We start from the raw sequence: 24,755 nt of genomic DNA on the forward strand, positions 1-24,755 counted from the left end.
AATTAATTTGTACTTGTATTATATGGTTAAATTAAAATGAACAAAACATTTTAGGTGTTTAAAATGTTTCTGAAACAGAATTTACAAATCAAACACATATTATAATTTTGCATTTTATCTCACATTGAGTTGACACCGTATTATTACTAGTAAATAAATATTGTCGCGTTCCAGAATTTCTCGGTGTGGCTGAATTCAGATTTCTGTCTTTCATGGCGCAACCTGTGGACGGGTCGCTGCGCCTGTGCGAGAAGTGGCCTCGTTTCGTAAGCGACCGGCCGGAGGCGTGCCGTTTGCCCTCGCTGCACATTCCTCACGAGTCGCGAGGGCCGGTGGCCAGCTGGCGTAACTAGGTCGCAACGCGGTGCTCGTTCAGCAGGCTCGGGCCCTGATTGTTAAGTTTGGGGGCGGTGGGCCGAGATTTTCTGGAAACGTCGGCGGGACAGAGAAAAGGTTTTTAAGCGGCTGCTGGAGGTAGCTCGGGGCTCACTCTGGGGGAGGCTATGCCTCTCGCCAGTGGCAACGAGTCGGTTAGGGTTTAAGGATGTTAGGCCCTTTGAGGCGGAGGCTATGCCCCGGAACAGCAATAGGTTCATGTAAAGTTGGTTGGTGTCGTGGAAGTAATGTTTGAGTTATTTTTGAAGAGGCCGGACCTGAGCGGATATTGCTGACCTCATGCTGGACGCATAGTTTTACGTTTTGACCTTAGCTAGATAATTTAAAATAATGTTTAAGTTAACTTTAAGGACTTAGAATGAGTTTTAACGTCGTAGAAGATTTTGATACTCTCTAGCTGCTCGTTGATCAAAGCGTTTGTAAATCATGATCCCCTTTTAGTTCATTCAAGTTAAAGTACTTAATTATAAAGCAACTAATAAAACTGATTTTCAGATTTCCCAAGATTTAATTTATTATGTTGAAATCGTCCGGGGTTGCGTCCTAGCTCAATATGCCACCACCTCCCTAACCACCCCCCTCCCTTCCTCGGCATTTGAGCCACCTGCCGACGTCACGGGTCTGTGTGTGCGTGTGAGAGAGCGCCACGGACTACAGTAAAAGGGTGCAGTAGAGTCAGTGCTTCGTTCCCGTGATTATTATTCAGTGTCATGTTTGTTGTTTTCTTTAAAAAAAAAAAAATAATAATAATTAAGTAAATGTAGCTTTTAATAACAGTAATCCCTTCAATTTTGTTCCACCTAAATATTAGCTGGTCGCTGCTATAGACGCAGACTTGCCGAAGGCCATTTGGCAATATTATCTTTTATGTTTAATATTTGATTAACTGAACTTTTATGTAATTGCAGTGCATGTAGCTTTACTTTTAAATGTGAAGAGGTGTTTGTACGTTTTATGTATTTCTTAAATCGGCCACAGCGCGGTCTAGTTGGAATAATGGTACTGTCCGTTTCGGCACGCAGCGCCATTGTCTTGCTACCACGGCGGCCATTTTTCACCCAGTCTCATCTCATCGCTACCCAAGGTAGGACGTTTCCAGCACTCCGGGGACTTCAACTTTGCTTCTGCTGATCTGGTAATTCTGTTTGTGTAATTTAAAATCCTAATCGCTTTCGTTCGTCCTCGGAGCCTACCTCGGGGGCTGACTGTTTAATTAAATATATTAACCCCGTTTGCGGGACTTTGAATAAACGCGAATCTTAAATCCCGGCCATGTGGTGGCCGGCCCTCATCTAAACTGATCGCGCCACAAGGCTTTTGAACAGCTTTCTTTCGTGAGTAGATGTAACGTGTTGTGTGAGCCCCCTGTTCCTACAGGGGCTAATAAACCACAAAAGCTCCGAACTCTTGCTGTTCTTTTAATTGACCACGTGTGTACCCTCATCGGCGGGCGTGTGGGATGCCCTAAGAGCCCACTGCGTAAGCATAGCGGGCCCGATGCTGAGAGTGGGCTGAGGTCAGGTTATTCTATAAGCAGCGCACGGGGGAAACGAGTCATGTCCTCACACGGGCGACGTCACGCCCCGAGTTAGGAGTTTCGTCGGGTCCACGTGCCTCACCACGTGGTGGCGCCCACTAACACACCGCCTTAAAGCCGTCCGAAAAACCGCCGGCCACGACAAAAGTTTAAATGTAAAAGTTAATATTTCATGATTGTCTCTCATCGACTAGCAACTTTTTTTATGAGGTTAAGGTCTCGTGTAATAAACGTACTTTCTTTAGAACTAAGTTTTAACTCATTTTAAGTAATTCCTTATCTCTCCAAACCTCCTGTACAGGGGGTGGAGCCTATTATTTTAAGATCCCGGGTTGTGAACAGTTTTGATTACAAAGTACCTTTTGTTGCCAAGCTATTGTACGTTTTATAACGTATAATGTATAATGTACCGGAGAGAAAATGAATAGCACCAATGGTTTCCAGACTCGTGCACGCAATGTAAAACTGATGTACCCGTACTTCGCTACGGCAGTCTACAGAGAGATTACTCTTGCGCCGCTCATTATACATGCCCCTCCTTGTGGGTACGCACTGCCACGTGATGCCCGTTGCCATGGAGACGCAGAAGGCATGAACAATGCAAAATCCTGTTCTCATGCAGACAAAGTACCCACTGTTGCCTAGTTTTAACCACCCATGGGATCTAATTTTCGGAAAATGTCATCCTGCGTAACATAAGGAACATTACTGTGAAGTTTCAAGTCTGTAAAATATATATACTTGAAAAAAAGGGCAATAAAAAAACAAATTAAACACAGAGAGAGGCAAAAAAACAATTGTTTAGGTTTGCGATTTAAAGTGATAAAAAGTATTTAAATACTAATTGAACTCTTATGAGGGTACTGATTGCTTCGTTGTTAATATCACACAGGTGTTTTTTACTTGTATGGGAAAATTAAGAATAAGGCATCTAGTGTGTGGCAACAATGTTAATAGGCAATAGGAAATAAACTTCTAGCGCCTGCACTTCTAGCGCCTGTGGCATTGTCAACACACACTTCGTACGTACTGCATGTTGTATCTAGCCCCCCTCCGACGCATTTGATTCTAAATTGGACTTTTAGTAAATATCCCTAATGTTATTGATAATATAATATAACCTATAGCCTTCCTCGATAAATGTACTATCCAACACTGAAAGAATTTTTCAAATCAGACCAGTGGTTCCTGAGATTAGCGCGTTCAAACAAACAAACTCTTCAGCTTTATAATATTAGTATAGATAAGCATTACTAAGGCTAATGAAAGCCAGCAGCATTAAAGATGGAACTATTAGAGACAAGATTTAACAACTTTATTTTTAGGCCAATTTAATTCTTAAAATAGGAATTGTGTTATTCTTTTAATTTTATAATTTTTTTTTTTTCATTAAGAATTGTGAATTAATAAAAAATACCCTAAAATGTTTCTTAATACCTGTATCATAAAAACAGTATAATTTAAACTATAATCCATAGTTAATTTTTTTCAACAAAATAAATATAATTCTTAAGGGGATTGGTGCACCAGCATCGTATTAAAAAAAACAATATATTTGTTAATGATTCAGCTGCTAGAGAAGATTTGAACCATTCTGGTGTAAAATTTATTTTTTTATTATTTATTTTAATTAATTTATTGCTGATTTTCGGGAATTTTTTAAATTCAAGCTTTATTAAAAAACTATAAAGATTTCAGTGGTAAAACTTTCGCAGATAAATTTTCAGACACGGGAGATATGACTGTGACCATTATTTTATCTGTAATCATTATTAATTTAACGTAATTACAATTTGAATTTTAATAACTGAGCTGCTACGAAATTGCGTGATATTCATTTGCGAATTTAATAACATTCACATTTTCATTTGTAATTCAAACGCCTACATATATGTCGGCTGAATGATTGACTTTATTTTAGTCTTTAGCTTATTGCAGTCGGACCTAAAGTAAAAACGTAGCTGTAGAAATTTGAGCCGCGTGCAAGCTCGGATACGAGGAATTATGGAGCGCGCTGGACAGTAGTGACACCTTGCGACAGTTTTCCAAACTTTTTGCAGCTCGTTCCCACTCTGCCACAGCTGTCTGCTGTTTACGAAGAGGAGACGGGATTTCGCGGGAAACTGATATGAAGGTCAACGTACTCATTTTCAGTAGATAAGAGAACGTGTTTGGTTTAGCTCGGCGTATAATTGAATGGTTATTCTCTGTTATTATTTAGCACAGTGATTTAGCTAGATGTTTTTTGTTGCAAGCGTAAGATTTATTCAGGAATAAAATGCAGAAGAAACCTCCACCAAGCAGAGTACACAAAATAACAAAACTATCGAAAGCCATTAGAGCGCTTCGAAAAAAGAATAAAAAAAATAAGAGATTATTTTATTATAGCTTTTTTTACCATATATTTATTTTTCAGAGTTGCGTATGTACAACGCGATGGACACGATGCAACAACAAAAAGATGTGTAAAATTGTAAACATGTTTTTTTTTTTCAGTAATGCGTGAACCATTCATAAACTATACTCAGCATGTATCCGTATAATTACGTTTGATTTTTTTTATGACAGGCATCAATGTTAACAAGTTTATTAAGCCACAATATACTTTTTTCAGAAAACTAAGTGTAGCAGAAAACACTCAACATAGTCTCACACAAAATCAGTTTACATGAATGCAGTTTTAAGAAGTAAGCAACGTAAATAATAGTTAAACATTATTTCATATCTGCTGGTAACGTTTCCAAAGTATCAGCATCGCCTTCATTCACGAACAATATTCGTGAGCTTATTTATGTATTTTGCTGGCTATTCGTTGGTGACTGTTAGGACTGCAAAATTAGTAAATATTTTTCACCCTATCCTGAGTTAAATCTAAGTGTGCGCGGTTAAATGATGACCTAGATATGTCTCAGGCTTACGCCTTTACACTCTACTCATGCATTAACCATGCGCGTAAGGGCGCGTTGCCATTGACCTGTAGGATAGTTTCAACAATCCTCTACGGACTCGAAAAATGTCACCTGCTCATTGGCTACTTGACTTGTGACAACTGTTTGTTGTAATGCCTGTGATTCATCGTTGATTTGGTTGAGGAGTTTTCAGTGATTCAGAGCCTCCCATTTGACTGTGGCCGAATTGAAGAAGCAGTACACATGTTACATGCTTGAATTCATAGCGAATGGAAACCACAAATACTTACTGATGTAGTGGTTGGTAAAAAAAAATATTATTCGTATCGCGTCCATCGCTTCGCGCCATGTTGGCTCCTATATTATATGGATTTACAAAATATAACGATTTATTTACGACACAAGATAAGGTGTGTAGGATTTTAAGAATTCACTTGAATTATTATTTAAGCACATATTTCAGGATAACTTGTGAAGACGCTCGTACAGACGGCACCGGTTGTGATGACTCATTGCTAACAGAGCAGGGGCCATCTCGTGTACACGAAGTGACATGTGAAACTTCAACATAACTCGAAAATCAATAAGTGTTACATTGAAATGTGTCCGCTACAAATTTTCAGGAATTATAATTTTGAAATCGAGTAGAAATATTCCTGCAATTAGCATTAGGTATATTTCAATAGACATTGAAAGCGAATCATTAAGTAGCTTCAAAATCCAAATACCAGAATACAGATAGTCTGTAACAATACAGACCTCACCGACTAGATATGGTCCAGATTGTTAATACTAACACATTTGAAAAAACTGACTAGTTACTGAATATGTTGAAATTTTGTAAACCTGTTATTTTAGATGATTGGTGATGTAATAATGTCTCTTGGAAACTACATAAGATTTTAGCTGCTTTTATTTCTCCATAAATTCGCAAATCACCATGGCGGCCATTTTACAATCACGATTTAGTTCTTAAATTTTAAATTAGTTTATTTGTTGAGAGCCTGGTACAATGTGTCTGACCACTAAAGTGATCCGAGCCGCGTAGTGTATACTACTGCGAGGTTGCCGATGTAGGCTCGGGTCGGGACGAATTTCGCTGTGAAGAAACAAAGGTTTTAAATACATGGAAAATTATCCCAAAGCCGAAAGTTTGTACAGTAGTAGAATTAACATTTCTTAGTAACACGACAAAAGTTTAAGTACTGCCGCAAACCTTGTGCGTCACACCAAAAACGAGCAGTTAAGTCCAAAATGACAATTTTTTGCAACGATCCTCAATAATGGATATTGCAAATGCAGTTTATGGAGTAGACCGTCAGTATGGAACCCAAAATAATCTAGAAACATTGCCCCATCTGAGGATACTGATAGAAAGCACAAAGTTTAAACATGTTTCTATAAAATAGACCTTTTAAATCATTAAAGTTAACGAATTCACTTTCATTCAATTTTAAGGAAATATAAATACATCTTACATAAAATTAAAGAGCCCAACGTGGAAATCGCTTAGAGTAAACGTTGTTGCATATTTATTCATCTTTAAATTGGTATATTTTTTAAGTGTCTCATACAATTAGTCTGACCACTAAAGCGATCCGAGCCGCGTAGTGTATACTACTGCGAGGTTGTCGAAGTAGGCTCGGGTCGGAACGAATTTCGCTGTTAAGAAACAAAAATTTTTAATACATGGAAAATTATCCCAAAGCAAAAATTTTGTACAGTAGTAGAATGAACATTTCTTAGTAACACGTCAAAAGTTTACCGATGAAACCTTGTGATCACACCAATAATGAGCAGTTGAGTCCTTAATGATAATTTCTACAATGATCCACAAAAATGTTTCGTAAATTTAATAACTTTAATACTTTTTTAAGCCGGTTCTCATTATGGCACCAAAGTAATATAAAAGAATGTCCTACATGGTAACTGTGATAAACACCTCAACGTTTAAACGTTCTATTATTAAATTGGTAATTTTAATCATAAAAGGTAAGAAATATATTTTTTTTATAGAAATTTGACTACATGTTACATAAATATGTTGAGCGTAGCGTAAAAATCACTTCATAAATATTGTCTGTGTTTTTTTTGTAAGGTTTAAATGTGTATATTTTGAGTGTCTGGTACAATAGTCTGACCACTGATGTATTTCAAGCTGCGTAGTGTGTGTGTGTGCAGCAGTGTTAAAGTCGCTCGTGCTGGGACGTTTTTTGCTCCAGAAAACTAAGGTTTTTAATGTATGGTAATTCCAGACTGAATTTTACTCTGAAAGAATAAAAGTTTTCTAACTGCAAGTGATTTTTGCTGCAAACGTAGATAAAAATCTTCCAGGATGCGATTTGCTTAGGTAAAAATATTAGTATGATCGACTCTTTAATTTCTAAATTATAAATAAATAACAACAATAGAACTTCCCGGAAAGTTGTGATAAACTGACGATATTAAGCGAGTAGCAGACCCGTACGTGACTACAGAGAAAGGCTATTTTCCTTGACCGTTAGGATTTCTGGGACAAACACCCTCTCACAGCTGGGGTCATAAAATACGGTCAAACTCTTGCAAAAACATCCACCACCGCTCTTTGCCACTAGCAATTCAACGAAGTAAGCTAGGCGCAGCACTCCAATGAATTAACTTAGAAAAAAAAATACTAAATATGTAATTCTATCAATACATTTTACAACAAAACTTATGTTTTATTTATTTTCTGGAAAAAAATAATATTATCATACGAATTATGTTATAAAAGTGACAAAACTCAATAAGCACATTTACGGTGTATCGTTTTATTCAATTGTTATGTAGTAAACTAATTTCATACCATTAAATATATATATTTTATAATATAGGCTACATTAAATTTTGCACAGTTCTCATGTAAAATAATATACTTAATGTATTAGAAATAAAAAATAATTATATTTTTTGGTATTAAAATAATTTTTAATAATAAAATTTTTGTAACAAAATACGAACACATATATAAAACCAGAGGTCCACTAGAATTTTGATTTACAAGTTCCCAGCAGAAATTGTTTATTGTTAATTTTATTGTATCAAAAATCATTCATACATATAAGAAAAAAGAATATGTATATCTCAATAGATGTAACATGAATACACCCTATCATATGCATGAACTATATTTTAAGTAATCCCTAAATCAGACCAAGTTTATTAAGTGTCGCAGTACGCAGCGTGTTTCAAAGCCCGCCGGCCGTGAAAGATCAGTACGGCCGCAGTACACTGCAACGCTCGGGCAGCTTTAATTAGGCAACTAATTATGCTAGACTCTTTATAAATATACTATCTTAAAGCTAAAAGTATAATTAAAAACATTTATTTAGACATTTTTTCGCATTGGGCTCTTCAAATCGGTGTAAATCGTATTTTTATCTGGGTGGCAAAGATAAAAAAATATATATGTCGTGAATTAATCGCTTTATATCATATCTTAAATATAAAAAATTTAAATTTTTTCTAACATTAATGGGTGTATTACAGTTTCTAGATTATTTTGCTAAGTTTACGGACAGTCAAAATTAAAAACTGTATAAATGGGTAGCATTTTAATGGACTGATGCAAGTTGCTGTCACCTAGGACTTAAATGCAAATTTTCGGTGATAACGCACAAGGTCTACAGCGGTAAACTTTCGGTATGTTATTAAGCATAGTCAACTCTACCACAGTACAAAAATTCAGTTTTGGACAAATTTTTCAGTAACACGAAAGTCTACGCGGGGAAGGGCGGCTACCTGATCTGAGAATGAAGGATAGGATGAGATGGGAAGCGAAGATAAGAGCTGGTTGGGTGTCCGTGTTGGAGAGAGAGCGAGAGAGAGAAAGGCGATATTGTGGAAGACCTTCGAAAGATTCCCGCTAGATGGCAGGCCTCAGAGCTGCAATATTCGACAACCTCCCCTCACGGAAGCTCTCTCGCCACTAACTTGCCAAATCTCACCCGCTAGCTTATATACGTGCTGGCTGGCCGTACAGTAGTAATAAACAAGCATTTATAAAACACTTAAGCTCATTTCCAACAAATTCTGACGAATGTCTGTTTTTTGTCCTGCACCAATCCCCTTAAGTTGGACAGAATACTCTGAAGAAAAATTAACTGGCAAGAATGTATGTGTTTAAAAAATGTACTACCTTCAGTAACAAAGATGAATTATGATGCGAGATCAAACAAAGTAAAACTCTTTTTTCCTTGCCATTTGCTCCATACATTTTGGTACAAATTTCAATCTAAAGGAACGACTTTCATTTAATTGAATGTATTGAAAAAAAAAATTTTATTTGAGTTTACTTTTGTTAAAACAGATTCATTTTATTAGTTTAGCTACTTTTGGTTGTTCTAGTGGTGTATTTGCTTACGTTCTGATTGGCATGTTTTGTGATTTTTTTTATCATCATAATTTCCTATAAAATCCTATCCCAAGTGTTAACATAAAAAAAGCAGTGCCACAATTAATTCATTTTATGTATACAGTAAAACCCTGTTAACAAATTTTTTAAGATACTTAGAAATGTGAGATTTACAGGAAGAACCTATTAAAGTAAATTATTAGTATTTACTAGCTGACCCCACAAACGTTGTTTTGCCATATTGCCATAAAAATCATTTCTAGGGAATTTCTAGCTGCAGTACCCCGCGTTGCCGGGGCTGAACACAGGGTGAAGGGTACCTTTTTCGAAATCAGATGTAGTTAGTAATTGTCTTCTTAATTTTAATGTCAAGTGTGCAAAATAATTTATATCACTTTCAGATCCCGACAGACGTGTGTCTGTATGTAGTCTAGACTCTATAAATCACTATAGAAAAATGCTTAAAAATAAGAGATTACTAATATTGAAAAGATTCCATTATCTAGCTAATGCTCGGCATGCATTGCAATGCCTCATTCAGTTTTGTTTTGTAATATGTTTGAAGTAGTTACACATATACAAATCATCTATTCATCTCTCTAAACATATATTTATCTCTATCTACATCTTTATATATCTATGTATCTCTCTATCGCTATTTATCTCTTTATATCTACATATTTACATATATACCTCACACTATCTCTATCTCTTCTATATACAAATCTCTATATAGCTCTATACATCTATATATCTCTTTATCTAACCCATTTCATTCTCTATACCTCACTATCTCAACTTATCTCTCTGTCTCTCTCTATCTCGCTCTATATATATCACTCTATCTCTGACTCTCTTTTATATTTAAATAAATTGTGTCATGCGTGCGCACTTATACAACAAAAACAGACGAAGTGCCGCTATATAATATGAAATGAACACATTTTTTGAAACGATTCGTGCTCCAACTGTTGCAAAATAGTTATACCATCTTAGAAACTTTCACGGGCATGCGCATAACAACTCACCAAAATTTCATCGCAATCAGATGAATGGTATAGGAACGCATACCGCACAAACAAACAAAAATTAAAGACATGACAAACGCATCAAATGATGGTGCGTTTAAAATTCAAGGCAACTAACTCTATCTATTGACGAAGTTAAGAACAAAACTGTTATGAGCGCCTTTATTTTGCTAGCCACTGCGAGCTCCACTGAGCGGGCTGGTCTCACCAAGGAGAAAAATATGAATTTGCCAGACCTTACTATGTGTATGATCGTGTGGCAGACATAAAGAAATGACACTCACTCACTATTTGTATGTCTATGGCCTATGCTTTTTTCTGTTATAAAATGAAATTATCACTTTTTCACTCCCTTAGGGATGGAATTTCATATTAACATGTGGTCTATGAGTTAATCCAGGTAATGAGCTCGCTGTAGGCCGGGAAGTTTGATCAAGCGTTAATTGATCAGCTATCGACCGGGGTTGAAAAATATAAAATTCTATTAAAAATTAGGGGTTGGTAATAGAAGGGTGAAAATTTAGGGCTGTGTGTATTTTTTAATGCCACATTATAAAAAAAATATTAAAAAAATTTGTCCAAAAATTTAAAAAAAAAAATGTTTGGGGTGGACAACCCTTATCACTTAGGGGTATGAAAAATAGATAGTAGCCGATTCTCAGACCTACTGAATATGCATACAAAATTTGATAAAAATCGGTCAAGCCGTTTCGGAGGAGTATAATAACTAACACTGTGACACGAGAATTTTATATATAAGATAGGTCAAAAAAAAAATTTTTATTATTAAAGAAAAATATTGTTAAGTGAGATTTTCAGGAGTGTTTTACTGTATTAACTACCTTAAACTAAATCATCCACCTTTATCTAAGAGCAGATAATGCCACATTGTAACACTTATGAAAATAAATAATTCAAAAGATATAAACACTGAACTAAATACTATTCTTAACTGTCAAAATCAAAAATAATTCTAGATTTTCTAGAACAAATGAAATTTAATTAGTTTTGACAGTGTTAAGATTTTCACAGACAGCAAAATGATGAAACAACGTATCAGAATCATTTCAGAATCATTTCCAAATTAAAATTTAAAAAAAAAAAAAAAAAAAACTAACAGTTTTGGATGTTATTAGGCTATATAAAAAACAAATGTTAGTGTTTGATTATTTACTACCATCTAACTCTGTCCACTTAAGAAGTCAATAAATATATTACTTACTGCGAGTAATGTGTAGTTGTAGAATAAGAGTGAGATTCATCAGTTGTTTCAGAAACAGAATACTCAGTTTGGAAGGTTTGCAACTGGCGAGGCTCCATTTGTGAAACCAGCAACTGTGGAAACACACATTAAATATATACTTAAATAATCACACACTGACAAGTTTAAAAAAATAATAATTATTATTATTCAACACACTGAATTATTTATGTATGAGACAAAGTTCATTAAATACTTTATGTTCACATGATGCCTGTATAAGTTAGAATCTTGAAGTGCAAAATATTGATTTAAAAACATTCCACACATTTGTTCTTCCTAGCAAGTCTACTTTAAAAAAAAAAAAACACAGCATCATTACCAAGATATTTTCCCCACCATATACCAAGTTTCTACCACAATTGTAAATAAATATGTTTTTATACATAGTTTAGTTCTTTCAGGATTTAATATAAAATTAAAAACTGCTTCACATGTTATTAAATTGTGCAACAACCTGAGAGAAGACCATTTTACTATGCCTTGTACTTCCAGAAATTTACAGATATATAACTATAGCAAACAAAAATGAAGCAGTTATCAAACCCTGTTCTGATAACACCATACGCAGAAATGATATCCAAATACTTATGAAAGCCAGTAAACCTGCTCACAACATAAATCTTAGTTGCAATGGACTGAAGCTACAGTTAATTACACAGTTCTAGTGTCACCATGGATGCCTACATACTGCTCGAGAACAACCACACACCGGACTGAGCAGAGCTGAAATAACCTCTGCTGTAGCAGGCAAAGCTCTCAAATAGCTCATGACATCATGCCAATACTAGGCCGCTGATTAAGTGGTTGAACCGAGTGTGTCACTTGCTCCACACCAGCACACGTCCTGAGAGAACCGACCTTGACCGAAAGTATGACGAGCAATTCCGCAACAAGCCCAAGTTTGACAACCACCCCCCCCCCCCCCCCCCTCCACAACAAAATTCACAATATGCAACTGCAAGACACTTCCTTTCCTAAAAACCTAACACACGTAACATACGTAACACACGTGTGAGTGACAGTCACTGAAATGAAAGACCGTATTTTTAATAAGCAGTAAAATGCTATGCAAGTAAATAGCTTGTATTAAGTGAAGAAAAAAAAGGGTACTTATAATTTAATAATTTTCCCCTTGCATGTGTGATAGTTTAATTTTTTTATTTAATAAAAAATGGAATAAGTATGGATAAAAAAAAACACATTGGAAGAGACTGAATAATTCCTTAACTATATGACCATATAAATTTATTGTAAACATTGTGCACTTATGTACTGCAATGCAATTAATGTAAACAAATTCCATCAGTTAAAAAATATTTAAAACCAAAACCAAAAGAAAAGCTAATGTTACCTAGTGACAAAGTGAGAGTATGGCAGAAACCGATCAGGTTAGCCTTTTCGCGAGACGTATACCCATGGCAACAGAAAGTGTTGAAGCACTGATTTGCAACAAACTACAGAGAGAGTGTGAAACAAGCGAGCAACACCGCACACGCGACCACCTTGCAGTAACCTCTGGCCACAACTGCCAGCTGGGATGGGCTCCGGCGGTGGGCTAGAGAGGTGTGTGGGCTGACGCATGGCCTCTGGCAAACACAGGGGAATCCAAAAAGTTGTCTGGCAGCCAAGCACTGGCGTTAAGCCACTATATAAACTGGGACGACTACGTCACTATGTATGTCCTACTTCATCTTCAACTAATAACTAAATCACATCACATTTCATGCACATTTAAAGTTTGCCAGAATATTAAATATACAAAAAAGGTTAAAAAATAATGTGAAGCTTCCAAACTTTCTTCAGTATGGGTACTCATGATTCCAACACAAAAGCTCAATGAATACCATTCAACATTCACAAAAAAAAACACACACTTCATACTAAATGCCTTTCTAAAGTAATGAAAGAGGTATCTGAAGGTAATCTTTAAAACTTTGTGCATGTAGATTCCCCCACAGTAAATCATACAAATGCCAATTACATATTAGAAACCATTTTGCAAAGCTTAATTATCTATAAATAACTTTGGCAGTAAGTATAGGACTAAAAAAAAAGGTTGTTACCAAAATTGTTTAATATTTTGTATCTGACGTTAGAAGATTAAAAGCACTTCTTTAAACCAGCTTGAATACTACTTATGGGAGAAACATCAGTTACTAAAAAAAATATTTTCTGTTTAATTATTCAGAATGGCACTTATATGAATATTTGTTTGTCAAATTATTTAACATGTGCATCATTTTAAGGCGGCTACATTCATTTGGCTTTCCCATCAGCATCATTCATAATAAAAGTGGGGTGAAAATAGAATAAGCAAGATATAATTCTATCTTTAGTTTATCTTCATAGAAAAAAACCAAATAAATTCCATCACCACAACTTTAACTAATTGGAATATTTCATTTAAATTAAACATGAATTCTGTAATACTGAAAATTTATTTAATTAAAAAACTATACATCTGTTTAAAGAAACCAAATAAATTACCGCCTCTAAGTTAGAATAAGAATAATATATAATTTAATTAATTCAGCATCATCAGCATCAGCATCATCATCTCTTGATGTTTTCACCTCAGTCCTCTGACATCGTCAAGATTCTTCCCATGCTGTTATTTACATTTTTCTCCCTATGCCTCCTGCCCCCCCCCCTCCCCCTTTTGATGCCAGTGCTGTCATATTTCTCATTTTCAACACATGTCTCAATCCTTGTCCTTTTCAGCTTTTATCATGTTTTCGCATAGCTTCACTCTTTATCCTTGATTATATCATTTTGTGTTCTATCTCTACCTTCTGATGTGTGTATACTTATCAAAATCCTCATCTCCAAAATCTGCTGAGATATCAGTGTCTAGAAGTCATATATCAAACTGGTTGGCAAGGACATGCTTTAGAGATGCTGGCTTCTTTCAATTGTATTATTTTCGTAAACATCTCATTCACCTTTCCTTTTAAAGTTGTTTTACTTAATAAATAATTATTAAAATAACATTATATTTACTCTCTGAATTCTCTTCAGAACTACATTACTATTTCACTGACATGACTCCACTGCACTTGTCCTTGGCTCTAGCTCCTACAACTCTCTTCTGTTCCAAAAAACTCATCACACCCTTCCAATTTGTAAAAATGGCTAAATATGTAAAAAAAAAAGCTCAACAAAGATTAAAAGACGAATCTTTTTAACCCCAAGTGAAGATATGAGGCAATGATATGATTAGTATTAGTTATAATAAAAGAAAGCTAGCATTTTTATATGATTAAATAATACATAAATAAATGAACACTACCAAAATGAAAACTTTGTACCTTCAAGAGGCATTGCTATTAGTTTTCAAAATATAATTGTCTGGGACTACCATCTGCATAGATAATTTTAAAATTTTCAAAATATTTTACACATGATAAATTTCTTTGTTTAAACATGACGAATCATGTAGATTGGGAGGGGGTGCCCACCCCTGATGCACCAATGGCGTCTCTGCGTTCCGGAGCACGGGACAGCGGCAACACGGCGAACACAACACGTGAACCGGCCGCAGTAAAACCCACACCGCAGACACCTACAAGGTTGCTGCGTGATTGTCCTGCCCACACCCTGACCTCTTCACCGGCCGGGAACCAGTCCTCCTACGGCCGACCGGTCGCCCACTCGCGCACACACACACACACACACCTCGGCGGACCGTTTACAAATGCAGTTGCATAACCACCTTCCTTATAGAGGTTACATCACCAGGAAGGAATCCAGCCATTCACAGCTTACTTACAGTACCCATTACTGGTGTCGTCAGTATCCCAAAACTGTGGCTGAGCCAACATTACTTTCTCAATGGAAAATTAATGCTATTCCAATAATTGGGAGTACGTGTGTATCAAATAACTGTTAAAATCTTCAAAATCTTAAATATACTACTATTAAAACTTAAAACACAATGAATACACACTGAACACACAAAAAAATCACTTTATATCACAGGAAAAAATTGCATAGTTTTGCATTGAGTAGAGCATATCCAAGTTTAAAAGTGTGTGTACACACCTAATGCTAAAGAAAATAGAAAAAAGTATTCTTAAGGACTGGTGGTGATAAAAAGTTATCTGTACGCATCTTCCCTCAATTACCATTAGTACTATAACCATCAGCCAACCTGCAAAAAATTTACACCCAAGCTCGGTGTCAGAGTATACGTTTCTCGAATGTTGGAACTAGCTCAGATGCAGTTTTACCCGGATTAGTTGCACGTGACACACTGTTTTCATTGAACAGAACTAGAATAGGACACTCCACCTGTTTGGCAAGGAGAAAATACAAAAAAGAAAGATAGACTATTAAAAACTGTGGGACCAATTGGACATTTTTTTTTATTAATATACACTGTACTACAAAAATAAACTATGTATGTTTGAAATATCAAAATACTTTTTTATTGAAATTTGTTTCCTGCATCAAAAATCTATGACCTACCCTATGATATTTTCAGAAATGGCATATATCAACTCTTAGAAACAGCTGTATTTCATGCCAAACATTTAGTTCCCAAAAAAAATTTTTAATTTAGTCATTTTTTGTGAATTTCACGCTTAACCCTAGAAATAAATTATAGTGTGTTACAAAAAAAGGGCTGCATGTGCTACTTAAATAAGTGAATGTAAAAGAAAAAAAATGTGTTGTAGGCTAACACATCTCTAGCAGCAATAAGAATAAAATTGTTTTGGTCACATTACTAACAAAAACATTTAATGAAGTGTTATTCTTTTGCAAAAAGACAGTGATCCTGTGTTTTGTTTGTGGTTTATACAAAATGTTTTAATTTCTGTCAACTGACAAAGCAATTGGTTCTTGTGTGAGTCTAAATAAGTTCAATGCAAAAACAACGATCTCAGTTTAAACTGTAAAAGGATTAATATCAAAAAATTATTATGAAGAAACATAACAAATATTTTTGAGCAAATCTTATTTTATTTGCCATTAAATATTGTCCTTACCCACTCACAACAGTATTGCCAAAATATATAACAGTGTCTGAAATATGGTATGGGCATCATGTGCATTAACAAAATATTATGCTGTTGGACACTGACAATGACAATTATGACCAGAATTCCAAATTCAACCAACAATAAAACCAACTCACTACAGATTCAAGCAGCATCACATGGGTCAAAGCCACAATCATCCTTTATTTCCCACCACTTACATTCTCTTCACCCTGACTCGCTACTGTCAAGTCACTAGTCATCAAGATTTCATGTAAGTGCCATTTACACACAAAATTTTCAACAGCAGTTCTTGTATTCTGAATTAAAATTCTTAGGTCTTTTATTTCACATTTTGCCTCCACAATCCAATTTATAGCCCTAGCAGTTTATTCTATTTGAATCAATGTTGTTGACTTGATATACAGTATGATCCTGTTTAAAATTTCAAGGGGCGAAACAAGTTTACTTAGACAAATTTAAACATTGTGACAGTGGTAACATCATGCTAAATAAGAAATCACATGAGTAAAGCTTTTTGAACACCTATGCCGCTTCAGACACCATAGAAAACGTTAAGTTTTGGTCTTAACAAGAAAACACTTGTTCAATGTCTTAAGACTCTCATTTAATTTGCTATTCACTCCAAATACAACCAACACCGTGAAGTTCCGTTAAGCTAGACATGAACCCAGACATGAAATCAACCATAACACTGCATCAGAAGCACACGCAGAATTTCAATCTGAATAAGAGGGAGAGGGTAGAGAACCACTTTGCACACAATTTGCTTTCAAATTCTTTCCATTTGCTTTCAAATTCTTTCTTTTTGTCAGTGGGAATGATAGATTTTATAGATTGCATGCACAGCATGAAGACTAGAGGCTCTGGCCGCTGACTATTGCTAGGCAGCAGGAGGCAGACGACAAGCACGGAGCAAGCTAGCTACGTGCTGCCGACAATACAGAGGTGTGCAAGAGGGAACATTACTCAAATGCAACATTAAAGAACAACTGCAAAGTATGCAGTCTCACCTGAACAGCTGGGTCATCGGGGCAGAGAGCAGCAATCTGTCGCAGCCTGTCGTACAGGATGCCTTGCAAGGCCTGATAACGGTGATTCAGAGCGTCCAGCTCCTGCACAACAGACTCTGCACTGTGGCCGGAGGAGGCATGCTTCGTGCCGCAGTCGAGGCTGGGCTGAGCCTCCTGGACCAGCCAGTCGACGTAGCGCTGCAGCCGTAGGTCGTAGATCTGCCGGGGCCACCGGTTAGAAGTACTGTGTTAGTGAGATTAGTGCGACGCGCGACTACCCGCCACCAAGACAAGCCGCATGCAGTCCAACATATGTACACCTCTTGGCGCTGCTACTTGGCTTCTCATCACTCAATACTTACCACCCCCCCCCCTTCTCCCATTGCAGTCTCTTCCTATAACTAAACTACAGCTAAACGCTACTGAAATATTAACTGGAAATTACAACATATATTCTTTGTTCTAATGACAAATCAACACTTGTCACCAACCTGCAGATTTATGAACGCTTGTACCCACACAAATTTACGGCACATCCCGGATAACCAGTAATTGCACTAAAAATCCTAACTCCTAATTAATGCAATGTCTTCTCACACTATCATATCTCAGATCAGCAACCATTAACTACTGTATCTAAATTAAAACAGAAATACATTTCTATGACAGACATCCCTCAAGACCAAAAACTGAGATATTCACGTGCCCCGATTAGAACTTAACATTACCAGCAGATTTAAATTAAAGTGATTTTAAATTGCTGAGTAAAGGAACAAGTTAAAAAAACTTGCATTCGTTTGCATTGTGCAAATTAATGTAAAACCATTTCCAAGAGCTTAATAGTGCTGGCCAAAACTGGAGACCATTTACATTCAAGTTCTAAAATATTAAATAATTATTTTTTACTGAACTAAACAACAAACAATTGGAAAATAAAACAAGTTTTTTTAAATCACATTTGCATCACGGCACTGTCCACAACTATACTGGTAGAAAATGGAACCAAAACTAAACTAGTCATGAGAAACCAAATAGACTGTTATAGGAATATTTTTATGAAAATAAGTTTTAAATTCTATATTTTATTAAAATAACTATTCTGAGTGACACTGATAAATATGTCCTCCTGCCAAGCAAGTAACTGTACAATGCATGCCCACCACCATACGTACTGACCAAACAAAAATATATCTAAAAATACATTCTACAAAACATTAATATCACACAACTTTTGAGTTTGGTAATGTGTGTCAAGAAAAATTAATAAATAGTAAAATAAATAAGAAATGAAAGTTCATGAAATTGTGTTATTTCATTAAGTTTTGAAGGTGTTATGTCACAATAGTAATGCACGTTCAGAATTAATTCCATTAAAAAAAAATCGTTACATGTAACTTTCTTAAACTACAGTCCTTTTTACATTTTATTTACATGTTTGATGTGTATCTTTCTTGCAAGACACATTTACAGCAGCGGGGCAACCTACCTTTCCCACCTTACATTGGAAGGATGGTGCAATTCAAAACTTACCTTAGCCTCACGAATAAATCGTCCACCCGTAACATTGACCTGTTCAATCACTGGAGCTTTCTGCATTACATGGTTCAACAGCGCCTGCACAAAAGATTTAAAATAGAAACAACGTTTCTCTAAACTATGGTAAGATTAACTAGTACACATTTTCCAGGCTAGTTTAAGAAACAATGAAACTTATAGTTAAAGAAATTAAACTGCAAAGCAGTTTGATAATAATAAAATAAATACATACAACCGAAAATACACCAACACCTTGTAAAAAAAATTGATCCAATCACCGATTTATTATAAAAAAATTTTATTTTTATATTAGTATTATTAAATCAAAATACAGCTTTGGCTGCAAGATTATAGGTTTAGTTAGTGGTATTCTTTCTTAATTTTTATAAATGTGATTCAATGATCAAATGTTTTTCTTGATTTTTCTTTTTGTATTTCCTCCTGCACTCTTTTCCCCTTTTGCAAAGGCAACTAATGTGAGGCAACAAATGTTGACACGCCAATTTTTTTTAAACATATGCAATCCGATGCATTTCAGTTCAGTTGTCCTGTTGTTTTACTCCATTATGCTGCTATGCAAAACCACTACCACCTGATTTTACATTTTTATAAATAAATGTTTTGCAAATAGGAGAATAATACAATATACACACTTTCACCTACATCCTAAACAAGATAATTATCTACTTAACCCAGTTTATCTTTGTATAGCAGTAGTCACTTTCATAAAGTTTCTAAACTTTAACTGGTCTTAAAAGTTCTCAAATGTTGTTTGCAAAGCCACATGTGGTCATTGACAAAAACTGACAACCACTTGAAGTAGTTTACATACATTGTTGAAAATAACTAAAGATGCAGAATTATATAGACCATGGGAACTATTTTCAAGAACTATCAAATTTGAGACATGTTATAAGTATTACTTCCTGAAGATTCTAAAAATAAGTGGAGTTTTACACAATTGTGAATGTTCCTGAAATTTATTACAATACATTCATAGCTTACAATACTTTCAATTCATAACTTAAAATTCTCCCCCTCACCAAAAAAAAACAGAACTACGTTAACAACTCATACAAATTTCACAGTTCAAAAATACATTTATAATGCTTTTAATGCAACCTACAGTTTAAAGAAGGAATCAAACGTAACTAACCCGAGTTGGCTCAAGATCTTCCTTGGCCTTGTCACCAATCGGAGCTAGGTTGTTCAGTTTGTTGTAGCTGTCATCCACCCACGCCACTTCTGTCTGGTATGAGTTGGTATAGTTCTTCAGCAATCCAAAAGCTGTTTCACAACTGCGTAACCTTAATTAAAGAAACAAAGTTATTTTCTTACAACTACCAATTATTAATTTGAAACTAATTGTACAGTACATGTAAGGGTTAAAAGTAAACAAAATAAAAACAATTAGTACATATTACAGTGCAAATAACCTGTAACTGTAAATCTAAAAAAAATTATACGATGCATAAAAAATTAGCAAGACACAATTATCTTGTAACTAAAATAATACCCAAATGTACTACAGTAGGATTAACATGGAACATTTACTGGCATGACAATTAAAGATTTTTCTAACATCAACATAAACACCAAAATTAATCAAAATTAATATGGAAAGAAAATGGGACTTAGAAGCACACCATTGCCAATTTTAAGAATAAAAGTGGAGAGTGACAAATGAACTGAAACATTAGCACTGAATAACAAATAAATATTAATAAACTGATATATAGGTGTTGAAAAATTAAGGTCAGTATTCCAGGACTTTTGTGTAAGGTGGCAAATAACCACTCTGCCTTATTGGAATACGACCGTAACCTAATCGCAGGCCGTATTTCAGAACGTCTCCAAACCAAATCACAGTAAAGTAATAGATTGGTATCCGCTTTAATAAACAGTACCCTGCACGAAGCTAGGAACTGGTTCCAAAGCATTCTAGCGGAAATTCACATCCACCGATACAATTGTATGGTAAAAATCCTAGAGATAGCAGCACCATCACACAAAAATGGAAATGCCTAAATACACAAAGCAGGCTCCATGTTGAGGTAATAGGAGGAGTATAGTTGGTTACCCTTGCTTTATAGTAAAAAAAGTATTCAAATGTTTAAAAATATAAATAGCATTATATTAAACACACACTATACTTGAAAAACAGTTTTTTGACCCTTCTGTAAAGTTGCTGAAATGTTAATTAGGCAGTATTGTTAGCTAAGCACCAATATGTATTAGAAATAATAGCAATTAATCAAACAAATATACTTGTTACCATTCATGATCTTTCTTCTGTACCGTGCACTTTACCACTTTGCTACGGATATACAAGATAATCAAAGAAAATACATACATGAATTTAATGGTGTTACTCTAATTTTCTCAAGTACTTTTTAAGTTGCGATTACTTCTTTTCATTATCAATAAAGTGTGCAGAGATAGTTTTGCTACACACTGATATGCTTGGTATGTTCCCAGAACTTCATGAAAGTGAATATATGTGAGTTAATGGTGCCAGATGCAGGTCTGCCATTTGGACAAACAAATTCACCAAATAAGTGAGCTCTGCACTTGCACTGCAGTTAGGAAACAGATCTACAACAAATAGGACATAAAAAACCACTCCCTGAAAATAAGGAACTGATTGTTGCCTATCCATGGGTTTGGGACACTTGGTCACTTGGAATACGGTTAGGATATAGGTGTAGCATATTTAACACCTAAATCCCTTATTTATTTGTCGTGGAATACCAGCCCAAAATTTTTATTAGTTAAAGCAATGTATGACTTAAGCTTGTAACAGCCTAAAAAAATGTACTGGCAACATGAATTGCACTGCAACCATCTAATAATGCATGACAGTATTTCGGTGTGAAACACTTCAAGTATTACTTAAGTTATATCTTTCACCATATAAAAACACATAATTTTTTACGTAAGGCAGCCCGCCATGATAAATGAATGATAAATGTTAACCATTCTTAAATTAGAATTGCTATGAAAGGTAAAGGTACTGATCTACATTACATGGTGCCTACCATGAGACACACATGAAGTGCAGACCTTCAGAAGAACCTACATGATTTAAAAACAGCTCAAGATATTAGTAGTGTCCATTTACGAGAAGTATAAACTGAGGTCAGATTAGTAGTTCTGTTTCCAATTTAATTTTTAAACTGTATTTTTAAGAGAGAAAAAGTTCAAAACACTTAATTTTAGAATAATTTTCATTCCTGAAACTCCAGGCAGAGATTCTCTAAAGCACTCAAGGGACATCATTATAACTCTTATCTTCATTTCTCTGCCATATAATGTTATGGTTACCTCTCAAAACTCATAGTTGCCCTATGCACAAGAAGACTGCGCGCAAGTTCAGAGCCTTGCGCTTAAGAGGTGATACAGCGCTAGAAGCACCAGTGAGCATTGCACTTATTCTGCTAGGCGGAACCCTTAAGGTTATGAAAACATTTCAAAATATACTAGACTTGAAACAACTTGAGAACCAATGAAGAGTTCATGAATTTTAGTCGTACTGCAAAGCTCAAGTCACCACATAAGCATGCCGCGTTAGCGATCACTGCCACCAAGGTCGCTCCGAATTACGAGAGCCAGTTCAGAAATGGACAGTAAGCAGATCAATGAATTAGAAAAGTGTATGTTTAGTGAAAGCTTACTGCGCTCAAATTGAACCATAATTCCTTAAATAATTATCAATTCACCTGTCGACCAGCTGACTCCACACGTTGGTCCAACGGTTAGTCAACCTAGACACGTCATTGTCAATGCGATCAAGGTCGTGATGAGGCCCGAGATGGTTCGGGCGAGACTTCTCCACCAAGCGGCGAACATTATGAGCATCTTCATTGAGCTGGTCAATTACTATTTGCTGTTGCGAGACGTAGTTCTGAAGCTTCAATAACTCTTCATGAACCTATTGATAACAAAGTGTAATAACACCAAATTACAATGATAGATCAATAATTCACAAAAAAAAAAAGTAAATTGTTGTAGCCACACTTGTGAGGATAAATTTATAAAAAGCAATTCAGTACAAAAATAGAGTAATATAAGATATGCAACAATTAGTTAACAATCTTTACTTACGTAATTCTACACTTCACAAAGTAAAGTTTAAATTTACTACAGCATAAAATGTAATTAATGTTACATTTCTACTTTAAAAATAATACAAGTATACCATTTGATAAATGCCAAGTTAACTACCCCTCTTAACCATTGTAACAGTCAACAATTAAGTACAATCATTTGACAATTTTGCGCCAGAACACAACAATTACATTTATGGTTACAGACAAGAACAGTTTTTTATCTTGCTTTTCAAATACTGAATCATAACTTAAATACATAGTGCAAAACCAAAACTAAAAAGTGATAAAAATAAACTTACTGCTTGTAAGGAGTTCAAATCTGATGGCATTTCCTTGTATGAAGCCAACTTCAATTCCAATTCAGATACGACATTTGTTGCTTCATCCAGGCCAGACAAAACAATCTCCACACATTTCAACCTGAGAATACCAAAATTTTAATGACATCAGCAAACACATTTCCTGACCATTTTAATAACTTACTCTTTCAAATAAAATTCCACAGTAAAATTAACTGACCTTTCAATATACAAATGTGATGAGTTCCATAGCTGGTTCCATTTGTTAACACATTTCTCCATCTTGGCTTGCAAAGCAGGTGTCTTGTGTGCTATGCTACGGAAAGTGCTTTGCAGTTCTTCCACTTCAGGAGTCAAAGCCTACCAAACGAAATCACACGGAAAATAAACAAAATATTAACTTTTCTATATTCTCGCTTTGTATTATGAAACCATTACTCATTATAAGTGAAATTACAGAAATACATAGAAACATTAGATCAATCTGTTAACTTAAATAAACTTCCAGTTGTGATGCCATTGTAAATTCACAACATCAACAGCTATAAAAACATTTACAAACCTGCAAGCGAGTTTCAAACTCTTTGTGTTCAATGACGAGATTCTCAAGTGAATCAAGGTCACGCGGAACAGATGCGCTAAGCCGAGAATTGAGAGTTCGCTCCGCCTCATCCAAAGCATTTTGCAACGAAGTAACCTGGTCTGCGAACGTGCGGCTTGCATTTTTGCTGTCTTCTGTAATGGAAAGAATAAAAACGACTGTTTCCAGGTAATAATAATTTTTTTTTGTGCAGCTTATCAACTGATACATGTAGTTATCAATGAAAGGTGAAACAAACACACACACACAAGAGAGTTGATTGATAAAATTTATTTACATACACATTAAAATATTTTCTTTTCGTAGTTTGTCAGCTGTATTACAAATCCATGACCTACAGCAAGCTAGTGCACAATGATGTATTTTTCAGTGTTATAAATGGAATGTATATTTCACGTTTTTAGGGCAGTGTAATTATGACAAATTAATGTGCTTCAAGAAAACCGCAAGAATGTAAATATGAAATAAGAATGTGAAGTGTTTGCAAAATAATGGTACGTGATTGCATGCTCATAGAGCACATCAAATACGTATTTAGTTAATATAAAAAGACAATCAAGTCTGGGCCTACCGAGTTCAATGAACACTGCTTTCAAGTCAAGTCGAGCTTTAGCTACTCGCTCAATTCTGCTTGATTTTTCGAGTGTCTGCCCATCGCTAGAGATGGTGATTTATAGCATTTAAAATAATA

General features: G+C 35.3%; 1 protein-coding gene across 36 annotated transcripts in view; it reads right to left on the reverse strand.

Moving 5' to 3' along the window:
* The window catches only part of LOC134527943 (dystonin), a 667,118-nt gene that overhangs the window by 187,394 nt on the left and 454,969 nt on the right, over nucleotides 1-24,755 (reverse strand). For 30 of the 36 annotated variants that reach the window (XM_063360992.1, XM_063361019.1, XM_063361018.1 and 27 more), the window contains 8 exons: nucleotides 24,026-24,198; nucleotides 23,684-23,823; nucleotides 23,464-23,584; nucleotides 22,775-22,986; nucleotides 20,212-20,362; nucleotides 19,050-19,133; nucleotides 17,520-17,738; nucleotides 11,465-11,577 (listed from right to left, as the gene is read on the reverse strand). In XM_063360992.1, the coding sequence (XP_063217062.1) occupies nucleotides 11,465-11,577; nucleotides 17,520-17,738; nucleotides 19,050-19,133; nucleotides 20,212-20,362; nucleotides 22,775-22,986; nucleotides 23,464-23,584; nucleotides 23,684-23,823; nucleotides 24,026-24,198 (1,213 nt within the window). Of the gene's footprint in view, nucleotides 1-11,464; nucleotides 11,578-12,117; nucleotides 12,206-12,857; nucleotides 13,019-17,519; nucleotides 17,739-19,049; nucleotides 19,134-20,211; nucleotides 20,363-22,774; nucleotides 22,987-23,463; nucleotides 23,585-23,683; nucleotides 23,824-24,025; nucleotides 24,199-24,755 lie in introns of those variants that run through there. The other 6 variants (XM_063361024.1, XM_063361021.1, XM_063361020.1 and 3 more) reach the window with 3 other exon arrangements.

Source organism: Bacillus rossius, chromosome 1 (genome assembly GCF_032445375.1).
Source record: "Bacillus rossius redtenbacheri isolate Brsri chromosome 1, Brsri_v3, whole genome shotgun sequence".
In the NCBI taxonomy this organism is placed as follows: Eukaryota; Metazoa; Arthropoda; class Insecta; order Phasmatodea; family Bacillidae; genus Bacillus; species Bacillus rossius.